At 47.4% G+C, this 25,714-nt stretch overlaps 1 protein-coding gene across 2 annotated transcripts in view; it reads left to right on the top strand.

Annotated features, from left to right (window-relative positions):
- Positions 1 to 25,714, top strand: part of BEND3 (BEN domain containing 3) — a 51,389-nt gene that overhangs the window by 8,445 nt on the left and 17,230 nt on the right. The window contains exons 1-3 of one of the 2 annotated variants that reach the window (XM_029223449.1): positions 22,171 to 22,779; positions 24,632 to 24,679; positions 25,173 to 25,375. In XM_029223449.1, coding sequence (XP_029079282.1) covers positions 24,643 to 24,679; positions 25,173 to 25,375 — 240 coding nt within the window. In that variant the 5' untranslated portion in view covers positions 22,171 to 22,779; positions 24,632 to 24,642. Of the gene's footprint in view, positions 1 to 22,170; positions 22,780 to 24,631; positions 24,680 to 25,172; positions 25,376 to 25,714 lie in introns of those variants that run through there. The other variant, XM_029223450.1, reaches the window with a different exon arrangement.

Here is a 25,714-nt window from a genome sequence, read left to right as displayed (position 1 = left end):
ATATTTTTATTCTCCTGGTATTTCTTCCTTTCCCTTCCCTGTCTCCTAGCAGATATTCCCATCTGGGTTTATCATCTTGGCGAAGGGATGAGATGGGGCAGAAAGTTGAAATCGCCCTCAAGCTTTTGTTTTTAAAAGCTTAAGCCCCAGCAGGGAGAAGATTTGAGCCAGAGGCAAACTGTCTTGGGCAGAAGCAGGAAGACCCTGGACAGAGTAGTGGGGACAGGCAGGGCTGCTGTGTGGGCTCTCTAGCAGGCCTGCCCCCAAGAAGCTGTAGCGGTGAGTTGTGACTACAAAGTAAAGGCCAGTGGGTTACATCTGACTTCGTTTGGCCATGTGAATTTCAGTCGCTCAGCATTACAAATCTAGGCAATTTTACATAAAAGTCCGGGTTGGGGCTTCTCTTGAATAATTAGCAGTTTGGGCCACACTGTGTTCAGTCGTTTATGGCACCAAGGCTGCCTGCCTTAGATAAGGAATGAACGCTCTAGTTTGCCAGAGTCCCTAAAAGTCCCTGTTTCATCCCTACGCTAAAGCCAAGGGTTAATTGCCACTCATCATGGCACTTGCACTGCTGCTCTCCAGACGATAGAGGGTGGTCCTCTTTAACCCAGATTTTTTCCGTAAATGAAGAAGTACAAGATAGACTAAAGATGGCTCATGCTGAAAGAAACAGAGGAGCTGGTGCATTTCTTTGTAGACCTGAAGATGTTCTTATGTGTCTAACAGGCAGACTGCTTGCTTCACTCATGATCTCTCCTTACACGCTTCCTGTAGGCATTTGCATCACGTATCCCTGTTCTAGGCAGCCTTGCAAAGAGATGACCGTGTCCCTGGTTGGGCATGGCAGAGCTGCTGCCTGCAGGGCACGGGCGAGCAGAATGATAGACAGGCAAGAACCCATGTGGGCAGGTGCCTGGAGGGCAGAGGCCCCTGGAAGCTTCTGGTGGGGGTGGGGAGGACTCCAAAAGGCTGGGGCTCAAGATAGAAAGTAAATTATAAAAATGGTTATTTCATACACACAAATGTATCGACTGAGATTTGCTTGCAGTACCTTTACTTTCTGGCTGGCTTGGTCATTTAGCTCAGGGCTCTGGTGGCACCAAAGTGAACATGCAACAGAGGCCACCAGGGCCTGTCCTGGAGAAAGATGGCAGGATTCACTGTCCTTTCCTTATGAGAGGGGTAAGGAGAATGGACATTAGACTTGTAGTTTGGGGACCATCACATGTTTTAGAATTATATGACACTACCCTTTTTCCTTCCTGGGTGGAGTTTGAATTTAAAGCGCTGTCTTCCAGATGGCATTCTGAGTGGTCATATGAACCTTTGTGCTTTTTCTCCTAAACTAGAAATGTGTTTTTCAAAACCCTAACTGTTACGTGCCTGGGCTAGTTATTTCAACAGTTTGCTCACCTCATTTATAACCAATAAAAATAACAGCTATTCTTTATTGAACTAACCTTATACCAGCTGCTCTGCAGTGCTACCCATAATTGCGTGCCTCATTTATAACCACCCTGTAAGGTGGGGTTGCCCCATGCTTTGAAAAAGGAAATGGAAGCTGAAAGCTTAAGCAGCGTCCAAACTCTCACACTTAGTACAAGTGGGAGCCTGAGTTCAAATCCAGGACTTCATAAGCTCTGCAGTCTACAGCCAGCAAGTGTGACAGCATTTATCACCACCTGCTACCTGCAGGACAGCAGTAGGGCTGGAGGGATGGATATGTGAATGCAAAGGGCCAAGTCCCCAAGGAACAGCAAAACTAAATTAGGCACATTCTTTAGAAAGAAAAGAGAAAGCAGATTCCTGCAGTGACAGAGATGTTGGCAGTGATCCTTGGAGTTGTGCTGTAGCAGAGGAAGCCACCTTGTCCGCAGACGTTCACTCTGGGACCCAGTGCTTCTGGGATGTTAGGACTGAGTCCAAGTGAGCTCACTCCTCTTTTCCCCACCTGTCATGAGGTGGACTGTGTCCCCAGGATGACGTTGAACTCCTAACCCCCATTGTCTGTGAAATAGGGTCCATTTGGACATAGGACCGTCTTTGCCGATGATCAAGTTAAGATGAGGCTATTAGGGTGGGTCCTGACCCAAGATGACTGGGTCCTTATAGAAAGGAGAAACTTAGACACAGAGACACACATGTACAGAAGGGAGAGGATGTGAAGACCCAGGGAGAACGCCATCTAAGTGCCAAGGAGTGCCTGAGGTCCACAGAAGCTAGGAGAGAGTCCCAGACAGTCCTTGGTTCTGTCCCAGCCCTCAGACAGAACCAAGCCAGCCCACATCTCGATTTGGGACTTCTAACCTCCAGATCCACTGACACAATAAATTTCTGATGATCTAAACCGTCCAGTTTGTGGTACTTTATAATGGCAGTCCTAGGAAAGAAAAACATCACCCAATACATATACATGGTGTGGGTTTGTCATTGTCCGTTTCAGAGGCCTGCTGAGCAGGGCTGTCACCGAGCCCCTGGGAAGGTCTGGCATCATCCACACGCAGCCTCGAGTGACTACCCACATTTCAAGCTTCAGCCCCAAGTCCAGTCAGCTGGAGCGTCGAGTGCATGTGCCACAGTCACAGCAGGGAAGAGCCACTTGAGATACCGCAGAAGGCAACAGGAGGGATGACATGCATCTGAGGCTTCATGGAGTCTAGTACAAGAGCATCATAGCAAACACAAATAAACAGTACAGTCAGGTAACGCCAGTTAGGCTGAGATAGGGGCTGTCTGCAATAAAGGAGTAAGTAGGACGCTGGGAGCATAGTCCTGGGTGCTACTGCCTCTGGCGTGGGACGGGGATGGTGAAAACCTCACGACAGAGAAGACATTTGGCTGGGCTTCAAAGGATGAATAGGAGTTGGCAAGGGCACCATAGAAGCATCACAAGCAAAGGCAGAAGAGAGAGAAATGCCCAGCCTGAGCAGGAAGGAGTGCTTAAGGACTCCCTTGTGTCTTACAGTAGAATGGAATTTTCTGAAAGGAAAAGATTAAATTCTATTCTGGTTAGCACTACTGCGTTTCAAACAGCTAAACTGGGAAATAACCAGAATTAATTGGGAAACCGCAGAAGAATTAGTACTCAGGATATAATGCCGGTCATGCCAATTACCAGTTATGCATCTAGAGTCTGGCACATATTAGGCCTGCAATAATTATTTGTTAAATGAAAGAATGAATTACAAACCATGTCATCTCTCCTGGCTTTATTTTTTTTCCCATCTGTTTAAAAATGGGGTGGGGGACTTGCCTGGTGGTCAGTGGTTAAGAATCTGCCTGCCAACGCAGGGGACACGGGTTCAATCCCTGGTCCGGGAAGATCTCACGTGCCGCGGAGCAACTAAGCTTATGCACCACAACTACAGAAGCCCGTGCGCTCTAAGGCCCGAGTGCCACAACTACTGAGCCCACATGCTGCAACTACTGAAGCCTGCATGCCTAGAGCCTATGCTCCACAACATAAGAAGCCTGCACACTGCCACGAACAGAAGCCCCTGCTCGCCGCAACTAGAGAAAGACCACGCACAGCAACGAAGACCTAACGCAGCCAAAAATAAATAAATTTATTATTTTTTTAAATGGGATGGATTGGGACTTCCTTGGTGGTCCAGCAGTTAAGACTCCAAGCTTCCAGTGCAGAGGGCGTCGGTTCAATTCCTGGCTGGGGAACTAAGATCCCACATGCTGTGGGCAGTGTGGCCAAAAAAAATAAATAAAAATGGGGTGGATTGGTATGGCGAGATGATACAGCTATTCCACCTCTCTCAGGTCTATGATCAAGGGCAAACAGGATGACAAAATTTGAAAACGCTATTGTTATAGATTAAATGTTTGTGTCCCTCCCAAATTCACATGCTGAAGCCCTAACTGCCAACATAATGCTATTTGGAGATGGAGGCTTTGGGAAGTAATTAGGGTTAGATGACTAGGTTGTAAGTGTGGGGCCCTTGTGATGGGATTAGTGCCCTAATAAGAAGAGATACCAGGGAAGGAACTTGCTCTCTATCCACCATGTGAGGATGCAGCAAGAAGGTGGCTATCTGCAAACCAGGAAGACAGCTCTCACCAGAACCCAACCATGCCAGCACCCTGATCTCAGACTTCCAGCTTCCAGAGATGTGAGAAAAGAAATTTCTGCTATTTAAGCAACCCAGTGTATGGTACTTTATTATAGCAGCCTGAGCAGACTAAGACAACTATGGAAAGAACTTTGTACCTGTATGATATTATTCCAGAGTTGGTATAGAAGGGTGGATGGAGCCCTAGATTGGGTGGTGGTGGGGTTCTGCCATGTGGCCCAGATCCTGCCATGACTTAGCTGCCTGCCTTTGGGCTATTCCCTTATAACACATAGGTGGTTCAGGGACAATTCCAGGAGGCGCTGTTCACATAGACTAGGAGCTGTCCTGCTCCAAGCCTTTGACCCTTTGTTTCTTCATCTATAGAGAGGGAAAGAGAAATAGAACATATGATATCTAACAACAATTCACTTATTCTTTCAGCAACTAATTGTTGAGAATTGACTATGTCTCAGGCACAGAGCCAGGCACTTGGAGAGAGTACTGGAACATGGTCTTGCCCTCCAAAATTTATATTCTAGCTGGGGAGACAGATAAAAAGGCAATCACAGCTTCACGTGAGCTGGGTCTCTGTGTCAGTCTGCTCAGGCTTCTATAACAAAATACCACAGACTGAGGAACTTAAACACCAGAAATGTATTTTCTCACAATTCTGGAGGCTGGAAGTCTAAGATCAAGGTGCCAGCAGGGGTCTCCTGAGGCTCTCTTCCAGGCCTGCAGACAGCCACCTATGTGTCCTGACATGGCCTTTTCTCTGTGTATGCACATCCCTCTTATAAGGACACCAGTCACTGGATTGAGGGCCACTCACATAAACTCTTTTAACCTTAACCACCTCTTTAAAGGCCCTATATCCAAATACAGTCACATTCTGAGCTACGCTGGGGGTTAGGATCCAACACCTAAATTTGAGGGGCCACAATTCAGTCCATAACAGCCTCTAGGACAGGGAGAGAACAAGGTGCCATGCAGGTGCAGAGCAGAGGCCTCCACCCCAGACTGGGACCCACGAGGCCTCTTGAGGAAGAGAGCTAAGCTGCCGAGGACTGAAGAATGAGGCTGGAGGCTGAGCTGCTACTATTTTTAATTAATTAACTAATTAAATTTGGGGGCTGCACCACAGCATGCAGGATCTAAGTTCCCCAACCAAGGGTCGAACCCGTGCCCCCTGCAGTGGGAGCGTGGAGTCCTAACCACTGGACTGCCAGGAAATTCCCCGAGCTGCTACTTTAATGAATACAACTGTGTGAAGCACTAACCTTGAGTTAGTGGGTGGTCCTCTTTAACCCAGATTACACGCTTCCTGTAGGCATTTGCATTTGTATATTTTACTCTTTGGTGGGCTCATTTATTTTTAAACCTATTTGGCCTTTAGTAGGTGTGACATACAAAAAGGAACCCCAAAGCATCATTTCAGAGGCCAGTGTGCCTTGGGCAAGCTACCTTTCCTTTTTGCCTCAGTTTCCTTATTGGTACAATCAGGCCATTGGCATCTATTACTTCTCAGGCCCTAATGTGCCGTGATTATAGGGAAATCCTTAGACATATTTGGTTACATCTCTAAAATACTGTGCTGACACTTTAGAAGCTTGGGGAAAGGGAGCCGTGGATTCTGTAGCCAAATACTGTATTTACTTTTGGAGCATTATTACTAAGATTTCTTCTTTTTTTTTCCTGTCATGACAACAGATTGATAAAGGGGAGTCAGGTGACAGGTGTCAATCCAGGCACTCACACCAGTGTTGCATGACTTGTAGCTACTCCAGGGTGACTTTTGTTCCTTAGGCCAAGGTGACAACTCGACTCTTTCTGGGTCTGTGGGAGGGGGAAAGGGCTACAAAAGCAATAGATGCTCATTGTGGGGGAAAAAAATGAAATCAAACATTTCATAAAGGTTTAACATGAAAAAGTAAGTCCTTCTTTCCACCATTCTATACCTCAGGGGTATCCACTGTTACCCCTGTGTTTTCCAGACCTTTTCTATTCACACCCAGATAGGTACATACATGTTTCTCTTTTTTTACAAAAATGGGATTACACTATATAGAGATCTATAATTTTCTTTTTACTCAATAATATGTCATAGACACTTTTCTGTACCCATAATAAAGAGTACCTCCCCTCTTTCTAAAGCTGACATAGTATAACATAGCATGTGTCATCCATTTGACTATTTTCCAGGTCCTCTCCAATTTTTTTCTATTATGAATGATCCTGCAATGAACATCCTTGTAGATAGATGTAGCCTTGGTCGAGTTAGGATAGATTCCTAAAGGTAGAATCACTGGAACTCAAGTTCATTTCTACGATGTATTTCATTTTACAGAGAAGATTTCAGGCAAGTCAAGTAAGACTTTAAAAATGTATGGAGAGCATCTCATTTAGAGTCTTTTGAACCACACCATGAAATAATTTCTTAAAAACCAGCCAATTACTAGAGCAGTATTATATCTCCTTTTTTTTTCTCTTTGTTAGTGGGCTCTGATTGGCTGGGAAACCAGCCTCCCCCTGCTCCCTGCTTCCTGCCTGTCGCTGCGGCTGTGTGATCAGTGTGGGGAACTCCTGACTGCAGGCCCTTGAGTGCCCTCTGGGCTCGGGAGCCCTGGTGGCTGCAGCGCCTCCAGCTAGCACTCTGGGCTCAGAATGAGCTATAGTTCAGACTGCCATTTGTTTTCTCAAGGGCTTGAGATTGAGAGTGGGATTGCAGCAGTTTTCACTCTCCCTAATATTTCTTTTTGCAGACTCCTATTGTGCGAGCCAGATATTCAGCTAAAATCAGATCCTAATGGTTATGCTGGGTGCTTAAAATCTCAAGGTGCTATAAATTATTCATTAGTTCTTCTACTCATGAGGAAAACTGCCCAGCATAAAGTCTCTGCAGCTTTTCATTCAAAATCTCACTTTTTTCCACATTGGGTCACGGTGTGTCACTACCTGCTCCAGATTCCACTAAAGGTAGGGCTTCCCTGCCACCTCCCAGCACACAAGGGGTTAAACTCAACTCCCTGAGCCCACCTTCCCAAACAAAAGTCAGTTTTGCAAGTTATTCAGCAAGGTGGCTTTCAGTAGGTTCTATTTAATAAAGTTAATACAGGCTCCTCTGCCCCTCCTCTTTTTCCCTCTTACTTCTCCGTTGTGAGTATTCACGGAATCTGGATCTGCCAGCTACTTCTGTTTGAAGTTGAAGGCTTGGCAAAATTTTACATGAAGCAGACAAGAAATAAAGTGGAAATGTCTACAAGTAACAGTGAAATCTGCTACATTGTTCTGACTTAACTACTGGGGGGAAAAGAGTCCTACTAAATACTGTCTTGGCAACTGTAAATACATTTTAGCGATGGTCAAAACTTTTAGAACAACAGCTAAAAGATACCTGAAACCTGATGTCTGTCTTGCCACTCTTAATTATATATATTGACATTAAAGATATCCCACTCTTCATTAAATGCTGTGTAATTTTCCTTTTGAGTTTTTACAGTGTTTTATGTGAGTCCTTTATATGGCCAAGTAGCCAGTTTACCCCCTGCTGCCTTTTACTCAGGTAAAATTGGAAATGAATTCATTAGATCAATTGCAGCAACTCTAATTTGAAATCTTGAAAAATGCCTTGCTAATTAAGAAATTTCCAATCAAGTAGACTTCTAAATCTCAGGTTGTTATACATATCCTTATGAACCATTAGCAGTCACTCCTACTGACTTTGTAAGACTGTGTCAGGCAAGCACTGTGTTTTTTAAACCTCATTCCTCTCCCCATCTTACTCCATGTTTATTCATATTTTTTCATAAGGCATTACGTTTATCCAATAGCACTTTCAAAACTATTATTTTTAAAGGCTCCAAGATACAACCGGAATACAATTCCAATGCATTTGTTTTCCCTTTCTCCTTATTAAAAAAAAATAGAAATTCATATAAACATACAAAACCATGTGAAGGTAGGTAGTTTCTTTTCCCACATAGCAATAACTTCCCTTTCTATCTGTTAATAACTTATTTGGAACAGCTTACTTTGTTAAGCAGCAATGCTGATCCAGTTATGCAAATTAAGATACATTAATTTGAATAATACTCAAGGTCACTTTGTAGTTTCCTGAGAGATTATGTTTCGAAAAGTCAGTTTAAGTCAGTTAAGCACGCTGCTTACCTTAGATGCTATTTATTAATAAAATTATTGTATTTGACAAAAACTTTGGTTTTGAACAATGTGAACAAAGAAATGTTAATTTCTAATTATTTTATATATATCTATTGTTTTATTATTTAATTTCTCCTCCAATACCTGAGTTGTTTTGTGAATGATTGGCTATAGATATATCCCTTAACACATATTTCATCTAGTCCCTTTTGTAAAAATGTAACAAGGTCATTTTACATTTTTAAACCATAAAGTGGTTTAAAAATGCAAAGTGAGCTTAAATGCTACTCTGAACTCTTCCTAACTTTTCCACTGGGAAACCCTAGAAAACTGAATTAATGAAATGCAACTTATGCTTTTTAAATTCTAATTATAGCTGTCACATTAAATTGAAGGTGAGACTAAAACTGCTATATCTGTTAACTAAGTCAAGTGATGTACTATATCATACGTGTTATTTAATGTGCGAATGTTAAAAGTCAAGTTCCCGGCAGAAATCGAAGTGCCTCCATTCTGTCTTCAGGGAATGTATAAATTAACCATTCTGCCCCAAGCGGTCCTCCTCCCTTCCTCCCTCCGCCCTATTTTAAATGTAGATAGGGCAACCCAAGTCTTTTGAATTTGAAGGGCTGCTATCTCGGCCCCATTCTTTTCATCATCCTGTTTTGAATGACACTGAGCACGTATGGATTCTTTTATAAAAGCACCCCCTGGATGCAGGGCTTGGTTCTCCCGGCTGCTTGCTAATTTTGCATAGCAATTAGTACTGACTTCTCAAAATCGGCTATCCAAATACAGTTCGAGAACGTTCCACGTAGTTCCTCAAAGGTCTTAGATAACCTCTTGCCCCTTGATTTCAAACCCGAAGGGGAAGAACTTGCATAATTGCTAAATTCCCAGTTGGAGCGGTCTGGCAGAGGATACGTAATCCAAAACTATACGTTAATTCAAACCCTCCCCGCGCCTGGGCAGCAAGGAGCCAGCATATGCCTTCTTTTAAAATCTATTCTACCAATTCACTGACCGCGCAGGGCTGGGCCACATGGCCCTTCCTTGCAGCCAGTCAGCTGTGAGCAGCAGATGGGATAATTTGCATTTTTCTTTTTATACTTTCTTCGACCGGCAAATTAAAGGATTTTTTAAAAATTTACATTCTCATTGTTTGCCTTAAATATAAACATGGCTTAACTGCTGGGTTGGGCTTCCCTGACCTTCACACCCCACACTCCTTCCAGTCAGTGAGACTTGAGAAAATACCCGAGCGGTAGGTTTCGTGTTTATCAACTTGGAATCTCCAGTCCGGGAGTCATGAGTAGAAAGAATCAGCTTTTACTGAGTTGGTGACTCGTGTTTTTCTATTTTAAGAGCTTGGCGCAGATACCCCGTGGGTTTGTCTGTGGCATGTGGGTCTGCGAGCGCGCGCACTTCTGAATCTCTGGGTCTGCGGCCTCAAACCTCAAAACTTCGGGTTACAAGTAGAAGGCAGATTTTTAGCTCTCAGGCTTACAAGAGAGGGCGGCCACCCTGCTGGGGGAGTGGCCTGAGCCAGTGTTTCCCAGCGCCGGGAGCGCTCTCCCGCGGCCCGCCAGACTCCATGCCGGCTCCGCGGGGCCGCTGGGTCCCCGCGCCCCGATGTCTTTGTGCCGATCGCGGCGCGGGAACACTCGCCTGGGGGGCCAGGGCCACGGCGGAGATACCAAAAATGCTGTTGAGGCGCGGGCGCGAGGGGAGGCGCCCAGTACAGTCGCCGATCCGCAGAGGAAAAAAAAAAAGTAGAAAAAGAGGCTTTTCAGGTCAAACTCCTCGTATCTAAGAAACCACGTTTTAGAGAAATGACTCGCGATGGGGAGAACACACGGTGTGTAGGGTACATTGTTAGCCAGCGCTGGCCCGGCTCACCGTGGGTGCGCGGCCGCCGCTCCCCGCCCCGGGCAGCGGGCGCGGGCCCACGTGGAGCCGCGCGGTACCGGATGAGCGCGCCGAGCAGCCCGGGTCCCCGGAGTGCGCGCCCCAGCTCCCTGCCGCGGCCGTTCACGCCCGAGCGCCGCCGCCGGTCCCGCGTGTGCCCCGCTGAGGGGGAGGGGCGGGCCGGGGGTGGGGGCGGAGGGGTTGTGGTTCCACTGCAGCGGGGGCTCCTGTGTCCTTGTGCGGAAATGACACACGGAGTCCCGTCACGTCACGCGAGAGCGCAGCGCACGGACACACACAAAGAGAGGGGAAAATACACGGCGCCCGCCCGCTGCCCCCAGCAACTCCCCGGGCCGCCCCGGCCTGGCCCTCCGCGCGCGGCTCCCACTCCCCAGCCCCCGCGCTCCCCCCAACCCCCACGTGGCGCCCCAACTCGGCGCGGGCCCGCTCTGCAAAGTACAGAACTCGTGTCCCAGGTAAGTGCGGGGCGGTTCAAGCCGGCCGCGCGGTGGCGGCGGCGGCGGCTCCGGAGCAGACGTACGGGAGAGTGGCTGCAACATCCATGCTGGGGTGGGGGCGGGAGCAAGGGAGGAGACGCGCAGGGGGGCTGCCCGGAGCGCGCTCGCCGGGAGGAGCGCCCACCCCCGCGCAGGGCCGAGGCGCCGGAGCGGGCGCCCGGTGCCCACGGGCTCGCCGCACCCATTGTGCCGCGCGCTCCTTTGTGCCCGCTCGGAACGCGGCGGCTCCATGGCGTTCCGGGGAGCACGCGCGCCGCGCGGGGGCGGGGGGGGGGACGCGTAGTGGAACAGTCCGCGCCGCCGCCCCACTCGCGCCGCGCGCTGGCCCCGCACCCCCGCTGGGCGCCGCGATGGAGCGGCCGGAACCGCCGGAAGGCTCTGCGAAGCCCGCGGTGGATTCGGCGCTCGCGTTCGGCTGGGCTGCGGCTGGGGACGGCTCGGCGTGCAGAAGGGGGTGTCAGAGCAGGAGCAGGGGGCGGGGACTGGAGGGAGATGCCGAGCGGGGAGCGGGAGGCTCGAGAAGCTGCCGCTCGGAGGGACGCTGCCGCCGGAGTCAGCAAATGGAGCGAGGCAGGCCCGCGGCGGCGGCGGCGGCGGCGGCCGGGAGCGGACAGGGACGGGCCCCGCCGCCAGGGGGCGCAGCGCTCCCTCCCCGGCCATCCACGGCAAGGTTCGCGGTTCCCGCTGCCCGGGAGCTAGAGGCGGGCGCCCGGCAGGCGCGAGGCCTTGGCGGCCGGCCGCCAAGCCGGAGCCGAGGCGCCCGCCGCCCTTCGTGACCGCCCCCTCTTTCTCGTAAACGTGAGTTCCCACGCAGACTTGGTCCTCGCTGCGCCGGTGAGTTGTGCTGCAGCGCGCGTGAGGGCCTTGCGTGTCGACACAGTTTTTTTTCCAAGGTGTTTTTTGCAGAGGTAAAGGACTTTTGAGTGCTCAGGGGGCCCGTCCGGAAGAATTTTACACGCAAATGCCAACCAGGCAAGGATGTGCGGAACAGGGTTAAGCACTTCGTTGTCAACTTCACCTTCTTAAAGTAATTTTTGTAACTTTTTAACTGTTCCTTGTGCCTCGGGCAACGTGTCGAGTGCCCCAAAGCTGCGGCTTCGGGAAACTGAGGCTAGGAAGTGAGTTCTGGGGCTGGGGCTGGCTCGGGATGGGGCCAGAGGGACAGAGACGAAGGAGATTCTCTTGTTATCCAAACCCGCCTCCCCCTCAGTTCTTCTGGGGTTTTTGTTGTTGCTGTTGTTTGTTTTTTTAACCATCCATTCCTAATTTCCAGTTTCATGTCGCCGTACAGGACTGTCAGCTTCCTTCACCCTCAGTACTGAGATTTGCTGAGATTTTGTATCTTCACAGTTTTACATCCCGAGCCATTAACCCAGTGTCTGATAACTTAGTAGGTGCTCAATAAATTTTTGATGAATGAACGGAGAGCTTCTTGGATTCCAGAAGAAAGTGGGGCCAGTGCATCCTGTTCCTGCTAGTGGTCTAGCTGGCGTGTGCATGGCCCTTGAAATGAAATTCATGAAAAAACCAGAGCCTTTAAAATCTGTCACATAAACATTCCACCACTGAATGTAGGTTTTACCGTAGAGGCCATGTCCTTGTTGAAGTGATTTAACAGAAAAGTGTTGTGTTCTTGCCTTCCCCCACCACGTACAAAGCACTAGTAATAGAAGAGAGACCACTTACTACCTAGTAGACAAGATGGCCAGCATCCCAATAATCTGTTAAAGGTACCACATGGACACATTTTCTTTACCCTCTTCCAAACTTCTGGGCTCCTAAGCATCTCATAGATGAGCAAAAGAGGAGTAGAATGTCTAATAATTAGGAAGAAAAAAAACTGGAATCAACCCTGACAGAAGTTTGAGTAGGTGAAAATTTAATCTCCTGCTGGACTGTCCCACCTGCCAGAGGTGGGACAGTCCAGCAGGAGAGCTGTTTAGAAAGCCCCTGAAGCAACAGGGAAAGAAAACCACATGCTTTTATGAATTGTATTGACACCATGGTGAAAAATTGGGGGATCTGTCTTTTAAAAGACCTCAAATTTTATAACGTAGAGACACATGAAGGTTGCTAGCCAACGAGCAAAAATAATTTGGTGTTAGTGTATGGGAGGTTGGGGTGTAACGTTTTTGTTTTTCCTAGCACTTAATTTTGATGGCAAATTATGGTACCTCTCCTGTTATTCATTGTACCTATTACTGGCTAAAGCAAGTCTGGGGGAATTATTTGTAGAATCAGTCTTTGGGGTGATGGAACTTTTCTCTGTCCTCTTGATGGTGGCTACAGGGATGTATACCTGTGTTACCTTTCATAGAACTGTACACCCCCTCCCTCCAGAAAGTAAATTTTACTGTATGGTAATTTTAAAAAAATAGAAATTGAAGTCACACAAAACATGATCCCAAAAGGGATCTTTTATGTGCTTTGTATCACCTTGCTCTTGCTGTTTCTTTCCCACTTCACATTGGACAGTGGCTCTTCTGCCCCGTCTGATGTTCTAGTATCTCTTGCAACATTATTATTTCAGCCCAGGCTCTTGCAGTTTCTGGAACGAGCTGCCACACGTGACCCGCACATGCCAAGCTAAGGGCTCTCCACGCTGGCATGAAGCCTTCAGTGTGTCAAACAGGAGAGGTGCGATTTCATTTGGAGTGGCATTAATGCCTGGCATGTTAGTCCCAGAATGATTAGACTTTTTACAAACTGTTGTTTTAGAGCTGAGTTTTTCTCAGCAGCTCACCTGGTAACATGCCCTTCCTCTATTTTTAATTCAACTTGAAACACATGTACGGCCATCCCTCAATATTTGTGGGGGATTGGACCCAGGACCCCCTTCAGATACCACAATCCACACATGCTCAAGTCCCTTACAGAGAGTCCTTCATATCCTCGGATTTCGAACCCACAGATTTGGAAGGCTGACTGTATTTAAAATCAGCACTTTTAGGTTTTTGTTCTCTACTAACGGCCACCTCTCCTCTCCTCTTGTCTGATTTTCAGTTATCAGTTATCACTGCCCAGTGAAACACAGTATCTGTAAAGGCATTGAATGCTCAGTTGAATAAATCACGTGTTGGTCTTTTCTTGTTTGCCAGGGGCTGTTGGTTTGAGCATGGAGCTAGTAAATTGAAGAGGGGAGGCTGGGGATGTGGAGGGGCGTAGCTTACACCCGACTGTGCCCCAACTCCAGTTAGCTCATGTGGTCACAAGACAACACATTTGTAAAAGTGGGAAGTACAGAGGAAACTCTGCTTATACCTCCTAGGAAAATTAGTCACCATTGTCCAGTCAGTCACATGGGTGGCTGCTGGGATATGCTAGCCCTTTTCTCCTTGACCCCAGCTTCTGGGTTCCACGGTTAAAGTTAAAAGCAGAGTCTGACTCCTCCTACCATTGATGTCGAAGGAGGTAGCCAGTCCTTCGTGAGGCCAGGGAGGGCTTAATAAGTAGAAGCCCTTAGCTGAGGAAGACATCACATTTAGTCACATTCAGAAAACGCAGTCTCCGAAGGGTGAGACGCCACATCGCAGGCAGGCAGGGCTGTGCGGTTGTCCTTCGCTGCGCACGCTGAAAGATAAGGCTGTTCTCTGACTGAATAAGGAAGGCAGCGACAATTACAGCTTAAGGAAACTCAGGGGAACATTGCCCTGGTTTTGTGAGGACTGGTATTTTTCAAACTTTATTTGAAGATGTGTCTAAAAATAAAAACAAATTGCAAACATGTCCTGCAAGTCCCATGGGCTGGATGCCACAGCCGAGAGGGCTGGGTTCTGAGATCCCCAAGGCTCCCAGCCGTTCCTGCAGACCCAGAGACGGAGCCCAGCAAGGGTGGATGGCATGGGAACATTCTTCCCGTCCTTAGGGAGGGCATTTTGATTTCACCCCTTCCAGTTTAACGTTTCTTTTTTCTTTCATTTGAAAGAAACATTACAAAACTTTTAAAAAGTTTTAAACCATTTTATTTTAGTTTTAAAAAATCTTCACTGTTAAGATGCGCTTTAAGCATCTTTCAGGAAGAAAAGGCTTTATAATAAGTGGCGTTTACCGAGTGCTGTGTGCCGGGCACGCCCTCCTCTGTAGTTTTCATAGAGTCTCTAGAAGGAAAGGTAGTGTGTGCAGCTCCTTTTACAGAAGAAAGCACCAAGGCTTGGCTGGGTAAGCCACTTGCCTGGGCTTAGAAGCTAAACGTAGGTGAAGCCAGGATTAGATAGAACACAGGTCTTTCTGCCCCTAAAGTTTGGTAGGGAATTCCATTTTCATCCAAATCAGCTGTACCTTCGTGATCCGAAGGCCTACCTGGCCGGTTGACTCGCTCCTGCATCTGAGCCCAGCCTACAAATGTGTGCTCCGCAGGGAAGGGAGAAGGCAGAGCGGGGATGGCCCGCCTCCTTTCGGTCCCAGCTCTTCTCGGAAGGCTGGAATGAGGCCCCCACCCCGAGTCCACCCGCCTCTTTCCCTCTTCTTCTCTCCGCAGCACCCACCCCAAGCGAGGCGCAACCCGCCGCCCGCCTGCTTCTCTGCAAACTAGGAGGACTGTTGTGAGGACTGCACCGGTGAACGTGTAAAACAGACCTCAGAGGCAGCACTGCATGAATGTCAGCTGCTGTCCTCCTCTTCTATGTTTAATTTTTAAAAATCAGTATAACCTGCAGTGGGGAGGCTTCATGAAGTCAGATCACATGGCTTGGCAAGATGAAGTACGGTTTGGTTAGGTCTTAGTTAAACTGTTTAAATCCTTGCATGTATTTTATTAATAACACCTTTAAAATGGTGTGGGCCTGTTCTCCGTGCTTTACCTTTTGTATGTGGCAGGGCTGCACAGCCACCATCCCGGGGGTCTCAGGCTGCGATCATTCCTATGCTGGGGCTCTGGGGCTCACGTTCTCAAGGAGACCCTCAGGCGGTACGAGTTCGCCTCGCTTTACATCTGGGAACAGGAGTGGAGGTCGGGAGGATTTGCCCCAAGGTGGCCTGAGGTCGGGCTGCTGGGCCAGGTCTTTGGACCTGACCTCATCGTGCGGGGGAGTCCTAAGTCCCGTGGACGTTTCCGATGTGGTAGGGCAGAATCCTGAGTCAGCCGACTGGGATTTGAATGTTGAGGTTTCAGGAAGCCCAAGTACTTCCCATTTCTGGGCCTGCTGCTTGTCCTGTGAGACTTGGGCAGCCGCACGCTTCTAGCGCCTCTGACTAGCCTGGGCTAGATTCTCCTAAACGAACTCAATGCAGAGGCACCCCAGGTCACTCCCAGCCCCCTGTGGGCGCCGCTAGAGGACGTTTTGCTTTGGAAACCTGTGGGGCGCTTAGGGAAGAGCCCAATGATCCTGTGCGGGCAGAGGGGTTTGCCAACGGTTTGCCATGCCAGGTGCCCCCTGCTTGCCTTACCGTGGTCTAGCCTCCAGCTCCTAAGAAAGACATCCTCTCCCAACCCCCCAATCAGATTCTCGCGTGACTCCTTATTACGCACTTTGAGCTGGTGACCTCAGGACACTCCTTCCTTTTTCTGTGGCCCAGCCACTCCTCAGCTCCCCAGACCTCCCCTCCCCTCTCCCCACTGCATCCTGCTGCTTCACCCTGGAGCCAGGGCCCCTAGAGCAGGCCCCTGATTTGCCCAGTTTTGTCCGGTTTTGAGGCGTCAGGGAAGGAGGGCTCCAGGTACGGGTCAGAAGTCTTCCAGGGTGCTCAGACACAGACATGAGAGAACCCCAAAGAAAGCACCGTCCATCATCTAGAATGCAGGAACCCAGCAAGTCCAGCCTAGAGAATTGCTAAGCTGCTCTCCAGCCCATTTGTTTTCTCCAGCCAGCCACAGACTCTCTAAATGACCTGGCTTTAGCGCTCAGCTTGGATCCCTAATCCAGGACACTTGGTCCTGGTTTGGTTTTTTTTTTTTCCTCCCATGAAATTTGACTTATTTTGAAAAACACTCCAAGTATCAGGGCAATGCACTGATGGGGCCTATAATACACCCGCCGGGAAATGGCATTTCCTTAGTGTTCAAAGCTGATCTTTTCACCTTTTTGTTCACACCTTGGCTTGTGAGCTGAGAATTTTTTCTGATCTCCCCATCACCCCATACTGAGGAGCTTTTAACACCTTCAGAGGCAATAATTCAGAGACAGTTATGAAATGAAAGGTCTGCACTAGTTTGTCAGTTATATATTGTTTCTTAGAGCATCAGTATTTTAAAATATCTTCCTAGTCTGATTCCCTGGAGATCCCAAGAAGCTCCTGGAAAGTCAGTCTATTTTTCTTTTCTTTTTTTTTTTTTTTTTTTTGTGGTACGCGGGCCTCTCCCCGTTGTGGCCTCTTTCGTTTCAGAGCACAGCCTCCAGACGCGCAGGCTCAGTGGCCATGGCTCACGGGCCCAGCCGCTCCGCGGCATGTGGGATCTTCCCGGACCGGGGCACGAACCCATGTCCCCTGCATCGGCAAGCGGACTGTCAACCACTGCCCCCCCCGGGGGGCCGTTTTTTTTTTTTTTTTTTTTTTAATTTATTTTATTTATTCGGCTGCGTCGTGTCTTAGTTGCAGCATGTGGGATCTTCGCTGCAACATGCGAGATCTTTCGTTGCAGCACACGGGCTCTTTGTCGCCCCGCGCGGGCTCTCTGGTTGTGGTGCACGGGCTTAGTTGCCACGCGGCATGTGGGATCTTAGTTCGCCGACCAGGGCTCGAACCTGAGTCCCCTGCATTGGAAGGTGGATTCTTAACCACTGGACCACCAGGGAGGTCCCAGCATCAGTATTTTAAATACTTAAATGATTTGATTTTACATTCTTAGCTTGTTGCTATTTATGGGTATAACTTAGAATATGACCTGGCTAGCAGTAAAGATTGCTAAACTTCTTATTTTTTCATTTAAAAAAAAGTCTCATTTTCAAAGAATTGCATGCTCACTGTAGAATATTTGGAAAGTAGAGGAAACTAAAGAAGAAAAGTCATCCATATTCATCCTAATTGGAGGTAATTAACATCTTGGCATGTTTTCTTCCCTCTGCTTATGGCATTTTTCAATTACATTGTCAAGATATCCCCTGTGAACGTTGAAGTACATTGTTATTGACTGGGTGGCCCTGTAATGAACAATTGATTTTGAATCTTTACACATAATTTAATGTTCGGCTCTTTCTGTCAATAGAGGTTTTGAAGTCGTGTGTTGAGAAAAATGTGTAGAAATTGACTTTCTAACTTTGTATATTGGAAATAACAACAGTGATCAAAGGTGATCTCAATCCAGGTCACATTGAGTTTGTTGTCCCTTCCATTTTCTCTGCAGGTTTTTGTGGAATTTATCAGTAATTAATAGTGACTGATGGTTACAGAGGGCTTACTCTGCACCAGGATTTCCACCCTCAGCCTGACCCTAGAGTTCCTGCCTGTGTTTAACCTAAGATCAATTCGAAGTAAAAGACCCCCTGGCCCAGGTTCTTTGCCCTTCTGGCCTTTGCTCATTTCGTATCATAATTTTCAAGTGTGTGAGGCTCTAAGTGACAGAAAGATTTGGCTATAGGTCTTTATAAGCTGAAAGTGATGAAGAAGATCAAGATATGCCCATTTACACATTGACAGCGTTATTTCCAGAGCAAATATTTTCCCCTAGAATTTGCTTTAATGTTATTTCTTACCCCAAAGGAAAAAAATCTTGTAGATATATGTCAGACTGTAATATTATTTGTATCCAGATCGCAAAATTGTAAGCACTGGTGGTCTTCTGCACAGCTGTGGCATGCGGCCTGTGTTTATTAGATGTGAGTTACAGTTGTTATAGAAACCTTAATGTAATATCTTCTAACCTTGAGGTTCTGACTGCTCTTTCCTTCCTGTTACTGTTATCTTCTAGTGTTTACCCATCCTCCCCTCCAACAGAAGTTCCCAGAGTTCTGTCTTCATCCTCCAGGTCCTCCCATCTCTACCCTGTGTTGGTTTCAATCCCTGTAAATAAGCTATACAGTCGATCGATCCCCTCTGCACAGAGGACAGTCACCCCACTGGCACCAACAGCTCCCCGTCACACAGTGGGGAGTGTAGCCACCAAAGCACAGGGCAGGGAGACCGGGGGCCACTCCCAGTGTATGGTCTCGAGCATTTTACTAACCTCTCTGAGCCTCGGGTCTCACACCTATACAACGAGATGATTTCTGAGGTCCCGTTTGGCTCTAAAACTCTGCCTCGGTTTCCTCACTTGTAAAATGGGACTAAGAAGAGTTTCCACCTCCTAGGATTGTTAGGTTAATTACACTTAGTAGAGCTCTTAACATAGCATCTTCCACAGTGTAGGCTGTTGTTTGCATTGAGTCTCCGTCAAGTGTGCAAAGCACTGGGCAGTGTGGCGAGGAGTTGGAAGGGAATGGCACGGCAGGGTTTCTGCCTTCCAGGGTTTGCCCAGGTGAGCTGGGGTGTCCCTCTGCTCCAGCCACACCCCTGTTGGACACCTCCATTAGCACCCTCAGGGCTGACCTCAGCCAGGGACTCTCCCATCGGAAGCCCATTAACAGGCCCCCTTACTGGTTTTCAGACCTTCTCTGTCTCCTCCCAAAGGGACTACTCACTCCAAATCCTTGTCTCAAAATCTACTTCTGGGGGAACTTACACTAAAAAAAGAAGTGATACCGAAATTTCCATGATACATTAAGCAAAAGAAGCAAGGAGCAAGGATCTTAAACCTTTTAGTCTCAAGATCCCTTTCTACCCTTAAAAAGTATTGAGGACCCCAAATAGCTTTTGTTTATATGGGTTCCTGTCAGTATTTACCGTGGTAGAAACTAAAACAGAAAAAGAAAAAATGTTTAAATATTGATTTACCAATTCATTGAAAAATAACCAAAATAAATATATTACAAGTTAATGTCAATAATATTTTTATGAAAAAAAAATTTTTCCAAAGAAAATAAGTGAAAAAAGTGGTATCGTTTACATTTTTGCACATATCTCTTATATCTGACTTAATAGAAGACAGCTGAATTTTCATATCTGCCTCTGTATTCAATCTTTTGCAAAATAAAGTATCATGTAGCCTCTGGGAAAGTCTCCTGCACACCTGTGAAAAGGAGGCAACAGCATCTCAGTTTTATTATGAAAATAGTTTTGATCTCATGGACCCCCCGAAAGGGCCTTGGCTGTACTGGTAAACTGGGTCTCCAAAAAGAAAGAAAAAAACAAAGCCCAGAACAGGACTGGTTTGTAAAAGTGTCACTTTCCATGGTGTGCCAATTTCAAGCTACCAACTTGACTCCACTAATGCTGGAGTTGGGGAGAGACGTGCAGTCTGTGCAGGCAGCGCACTGCATTCATGTCACACTTTGAGGACCTCTGGCAGAGTGTCTGCGGAAGGACTCAGGAAAACCGACGAGGTTGCCTCCAAGAGTGTAACCCAGTGACTGGAGGACCCTGGGCTTTTTAACCAAATATCCTTTTATACCTTTGGAATTGTCAGATGCATGCCCATCTAGTCAAAAGAAAAGGAGACTTTAAGAATCTTCCCTTCTTAAAATGAACTCTCTAAGTTGATCCATAATTTGTCAGTCTTCAGCTTTCCCACTTCTTTGTGGCATCTCTTAGAACTGGTTCTTTCAAAGCGCCGTTGACTGGTTCTCACTGCTCTGCCGGCCCCTTGTCTTGCTTCGCCCTTGCTTCCCGCTGTGGGCCAGGCGCACTGAAACGCAGGAGGCAGATCCAGCCGCTGCTGCAGCAGGAGGCCCCGAGGTGGCCCTGCCAGGGCCTGCATTTATGTAGCCAATTTAAGCAACTTATCCTTGTAATTTGATGTTTGAGTGTCTAAGGCATCTTAAACATTTGGGATTACCGTTCCTTTTGCACTTTTGGTAAAAACTGAAGGTTTTCTGATAGCTGCTTCCCACCCCACCCCACCCCTGTGCCCTGCGTGGAAAATTGAGCACTGTCATCTCGCCCTGTGAAGAAAGATAGAGACTATTAGGTATTATAATAAAATGATATATGCTCCTACGAGCTCTGCGATATTTAAAACCTTTCTTTACTGCTGACAGTCACTTTGCCTGAGGCTTCCTAGGCTATTTGGGTTCAAAACAAACAAAAAGCATTTTCACTTATATTGGATTAACCACTGGAGATTGGTCCTGTTTGAGAGTTACCCTCCCATAGGTCACCCGTGTCTTAGAAGCTGTGTGTTTTAACTAGAGGCAGTGGCAAGCTACACGTGTCTCCTTGACACGCGTCCCTTTCACTCGTTTAAATCTTCCCTTGGGATTGGTCAGGGATATGGAGCAGGCACCCCTTGGGGAAAAGCTGATTTTCAGGGACATGTGGATGCATAGTTAGACTGTGTCACAATTCGAGATTCGTGGTGAGAGGAATAAGAGGGTTTTGAGAAGGAGAGAATGTTAAAATGAGAAATTCTACGAAGTCCTGCAGGCAAAGGAGATTATAATCCTAGCAGCCCAGCGGGTGGGTGCTGCAGAGTTGGTAGCTCCTACATAACCTATAGTTGTGTAAACGAAAGGAATTTCTGCGGCATGCTTGGCATCCGGGTGTTTAGTATCCGCCCAGGATGAACAACCTTGTGACCTTCATCTGGGCAGATGACCAGGAAACGGAGGTAGCAACGTGTGATACCCATCCCCTTTCTACCCAGCTGGGGCGGTGTTGATGTGCTGGGTCTACATCAGCTCGGGATGCCGGCAAGTGACCCACACATCCCCTCCCTCTTGTAGAAACTTCTGTATTGTGAAGTGGACTCTATATAAGCACAGAGCAGCCTCATTTTCCTGCTAGTGACACGGAGATGAAAGGAGATTTCCAGCTGCTAGTGGTCAGAGAGATCCAAGGCTGGAAACTGGCCTCTGTGTTCATGAGAAGAACCTTAACAGAAGAATGAGGATTCTGTCATTCCCTCTCCTGGGGGCTGACGGGAGATACACACGGATTTGGTTTGAATCCTAGTTCTGCCACCAAACAGCTGTGTTATACTGGTCAGGTACCTGCCCTCTGTTCTCTTCCTCCCCTTTCCAATAGTCAAACATCTTATTTCTGTAATCAAAATGACATAAAAATTTTCCAGCTTCACTGAGGTATAATTGACAAATCAAAATTGTAAATATTTAAGGTGTACGCCCGCAGTTTTTTTATTCAGTTGCGATTGAAGTAGCTCAGGGTAAGATCAAGGCGCACACGAAGTGGGCGGGCAGCGCCGGGCCCCAAGTGCGCAGGCCGTGGGTGTTAACGGGGACCCTCACCTCGCTCCGCCCCACACGAGTCACAGGCACTTGGCTTTCCAGGCTTTGCAAACGGGAAACTCCCCGGCTTCCCAATGAGAGTGGCTTGTTCGCCAGCTAGGAGGGAAGGGGCGCACCACACTGCGTTCCGGGTTCCTTCTGTGCCAATCTAGCATCTGTCGCTGGTGTATAAATGGACACGGAAATGTTTTCCAAGGCAGATGCACTCTGGCCGCCCCTTCCGTGAGGCTGCCCAGTCCCCTCCGGCTCTCCTCCCACCCGCAGGTGGCTCGGGCGTGCGCCCTTCGCTCATCGTTTTATGACGCGAGAATCGGGGCGAGCTCAGAATTCAGGTGCTAAATTGCCTGCACTAGGGTCACTTGGTGGTGGTTCGGTGAAAACGCTTCGGCGCCCGAGTCGCCTTCCCGCGCCGCACTCTCTCGGAAATGGAGTGTTAGACAAGCGGACCCTCCTTGCTCAGTGCCCGTGGTTCTGTGCTGGGTTTTCTCATTGACTCCTGTTTCTTTTCCTCTAGGATTCGCTCGTCGTTTTCATGCTTTCCACTTAGCCAGAGGCTTTGTGTCTTTTCGCCGTGACCCTTTTTTGCCCCCAAATTAACCACGTGCCGTCTCCTCCCTTTCCCACCTTTTCTCTTCGGAATGTAATTTGTCCAGTACACCATACCCTCTCCAGCAACCCTGTACTCATTCCTCCTCAGCTGTTCTGCAGCCTCTCACTTGAGGAGACGGCTTATGTGACGGGGCGGCAGGGCCTCCCGGGGAAGATGGCAGCTCACCTGCGTCTCCTTGAGAAGCCCCCTGTCTGGGCTGCGAATCAGCCCTGAGTTTCTGCCCAGCGTTCGCCAACCTTGCTGTCTGAAAAGAGTACTGGTGCACACCTAACCTGCCTGGGACTCCCTCCCCTCAGAGACACCCAAACGTGAGATTTCTTTCCTTGAAATACAATGGAAATTGTCTTTGCTGAAATTTACCTCTGGTAAAATAGTTCTTGGCCCCTTGAAGCTGACTTACTGTTTATTTTCACTCAGTCTCACCTACATGTTATGTTTTTCAGACAGGAGATAGTTTAGTAAGTAGGAATTAATTTCATTTTCAAATCTTAAAATTTCTCATTCAATCCCTTGAAAATTAGTAATACAGGGATGAAAACAATTGTGCCTGTCATGAAGTAACTGTGACGACTGACAATAGTGCCATACGTTGTAGCACTACTATATGAGTGTTGCTGTATTAGTGAGTTTTTTTTTCTGTACGTCGTAGCACTATATGAGTGTTGCTGTATTAGTTTTTTTAACATCTTTATTAGAGCATAATTGCTTTACAGTGGTGTGTCAGTTTCTGCTTTATAAGAAAGTGAATCAGTTATACATATACATATGTCCCCATATCTCTTCCCTCTTGCATCTCCCTCCCTCCTATTAGTGAGTTTTGAAGTTATGATCCTGTGCACTGATCACCTAGACATAGTCTTACTCTCTCCCCATCCATCCGTCTAAAACGGGACCACACACCATTCCACAGCCGCTCCGTGAATGGTTTACTGAACTTTGTGGATGGCATCCCTCCTCCTTATAGAAATTCCATAAAGATACCCCAGAGCCTGCCCCCTCTGACCCGTAACTGGAATGGGCACTCAGGGTTTGCGGGCTGCTTCGCCAGCGGTGGGAACCACAGCTCCTCAATGCCAACACTAGAGGCTGTCATGTGTGTTCTTCTGCCATGTTACTGCCTCATTTATACTTTATCCTAGTTACGGACATGCTGTTATGTAATCTGGGGAATCTCCAAGATGTAATGGTGCTTTTAACCATGGTGTCCACTGCATTTCGGCTGGGGCAGCGAGAGTCGGGGGCTGGCTCTGCCCCAGGCCCTGCAGCCCATACAGGGCGCTGCCACTGCCTCCTGCCACATTCCCTCATCAATAAAAAGAGTGGTTTGGACCAGATCGTATGGCTCAGGAGCTTTAAGAACCCACAGTGCCTCTTTCTCTTCATTGCTTCTGAAGGAAGGGCAAGACAGCACCATCCAATAAAAATATAATGCAAAAGCCACATATGTAATTTTAACTTCTCTAGCGGCCACATTAAAAAAAGGTGAAATTAATTTTAGTATTTTATTTTGCCCAACAGATCTGAAATATTATCATTTTAACATGTAATCAATAGATTATTAATGAGATATTTCACATTCTTTTTACTGTGCTGAGTCTTTGAATCCAGCATGTATCTTAAACTTACAGCATGTCTCCACCTGCACTGGCCACATTCCAAGTGCTCGGGAGCCGTGTGTGACTAGTGGCTACCGTCATGGACAGCACAGGTCTTTTTGGACCACCTAAGACCTTAGCTCAGGTTCACTGGGTCCTCGGGGTCCACAGCCTCCTGTGGACCTTTGTCAGCCTTTTCATTTTGTGGCTAGAATGTTTAAGGCAGGGACTAACAGATCATCCAAACTGAGGTCTTTTGTAAGACTTGATTTTCTCAAATAATGTTCCTTTCTTTCTGTAAGTGGGTCTCAGTTGATGCTTTAAGATGCATTCTGCCCACATAAAGTCTTGGAGAAGCACTCCCAGCAGGCATACAGGAGGCCTGGCTGTTTCTGAGCAACTGCAAACAAGAGGACCAAGTTTTCCTTGATGTTGCAGAGTCGCATTGGCTTAACCTTCTATTACCGGGAGCCAGGGTTGGGAGGGTAAGGGAATTTCTTATGGGTGGGTAAAATTTTTAAAAATGAACAATAAATCAAGACTTTGTCTTTGTCTTTTCATTTAGTGGAATAGAAGATGAATGCAACTGAATTCAGTGAAGATGTAGAAAAAGGTAAAAAAAGAAAAGCCTCTTATTAAAAAATATTTTAACTGAAGACTTTTTTTAGATACGTTTACGTGGTTCAAAAATGTTAAAAGATACATGATGAAAAATCAAGAAAAGTCTCCTCTCACCCCTGATTCCCATCCTTCTCCACTCACATGTGTGGTATTTTATGTATCTTTCCAGAGTTACTTTTTTAAAAGCATCATTTAAAAGAGTAGTTTCTCTCCTTCCATCTCCTCTCCCTCCCCTGAGAAAAGACTTTAAAACCTGTTCTGAACAAAATGTGCTTGGAACATGGTATCATGGTATAGCACTAGTGTGGTGAGATACAGATTGCTTGATTGGAAAGCCAGTTTTATTGTGATCTGTTACTCAGATACTGTTATCTGAGTGATAGTATCAAAGGGCGGCCGCATACAACCTGCTGCTCAGGGGACCCTGCTAATCCCAGCGCCGCCAGGTGGTCTCCCCGCTGAGCCCTATTTCTTCTCTGCCACAGTTCTGAAAAATAACACCGTGAAAGTGGAGACAGAGGCCGAAGATGCTGCCCTGGACTGCTCAGTGAATTCCAGGTCCTCCGAGAAGCACGCTCTGGACAGCGTCTTCACCGGCCTCCAGGACTCCAGCAAGAGAAAGCAGCCGGGCGGCGAGGGCCCGCCGGACTCCGTCCCGAGCGTGAAGAGGCGGCGGCTGATTCCCGAGGTGAGGGCTCACAGGGAAAGCAGGAGCTTGTGGATAGCAAGGACTGTTAGTGAAAGCCTACCACATTTCACATAGCGTACACCTTACCTAGATTCCTGGAGAAGGTGAGGCTTAGCAGGTCTTTTCCTAAATCAGATCCATCTTTTGTATCTATTAGGGGAGCTTATTCAATGAATCTTTTTGTAAAAAGACCAATTATTTTATAACATGCCTGTGACCCCTAACCTACCTATTTTATGAATTTGCTTTCTTTTTTTTTTTTTTTTTTTTTTTTTTTTTGGGGTTGGGGCCTCTCTTTTTTTTCCCCTCTCGCTGCGGAGGTGCCGGCCCAGCGGCCGT

Source organism: Monodon monoceros, unplaced genomic scaffold (genome assembly GCF_005190385.1).
Source record: "Monodon monoceros isolate NGI ecotype Baffin Bay Population unplaced genomic scaffold, NGI_Narwhal_1 Super_Scaffold_15, whole genome shotgun sequence".
Lineage (NCBI taxonomy): Eukaryota > Metazoa > Chordata > Mammalia > Artiodactyla > Monodontidae > Monodon > Monodon monoceros.
Note: the sequence above shows the minus strand (reverse complement) of the source record. Positions and strands in the feature narration are given on the sequence as shown.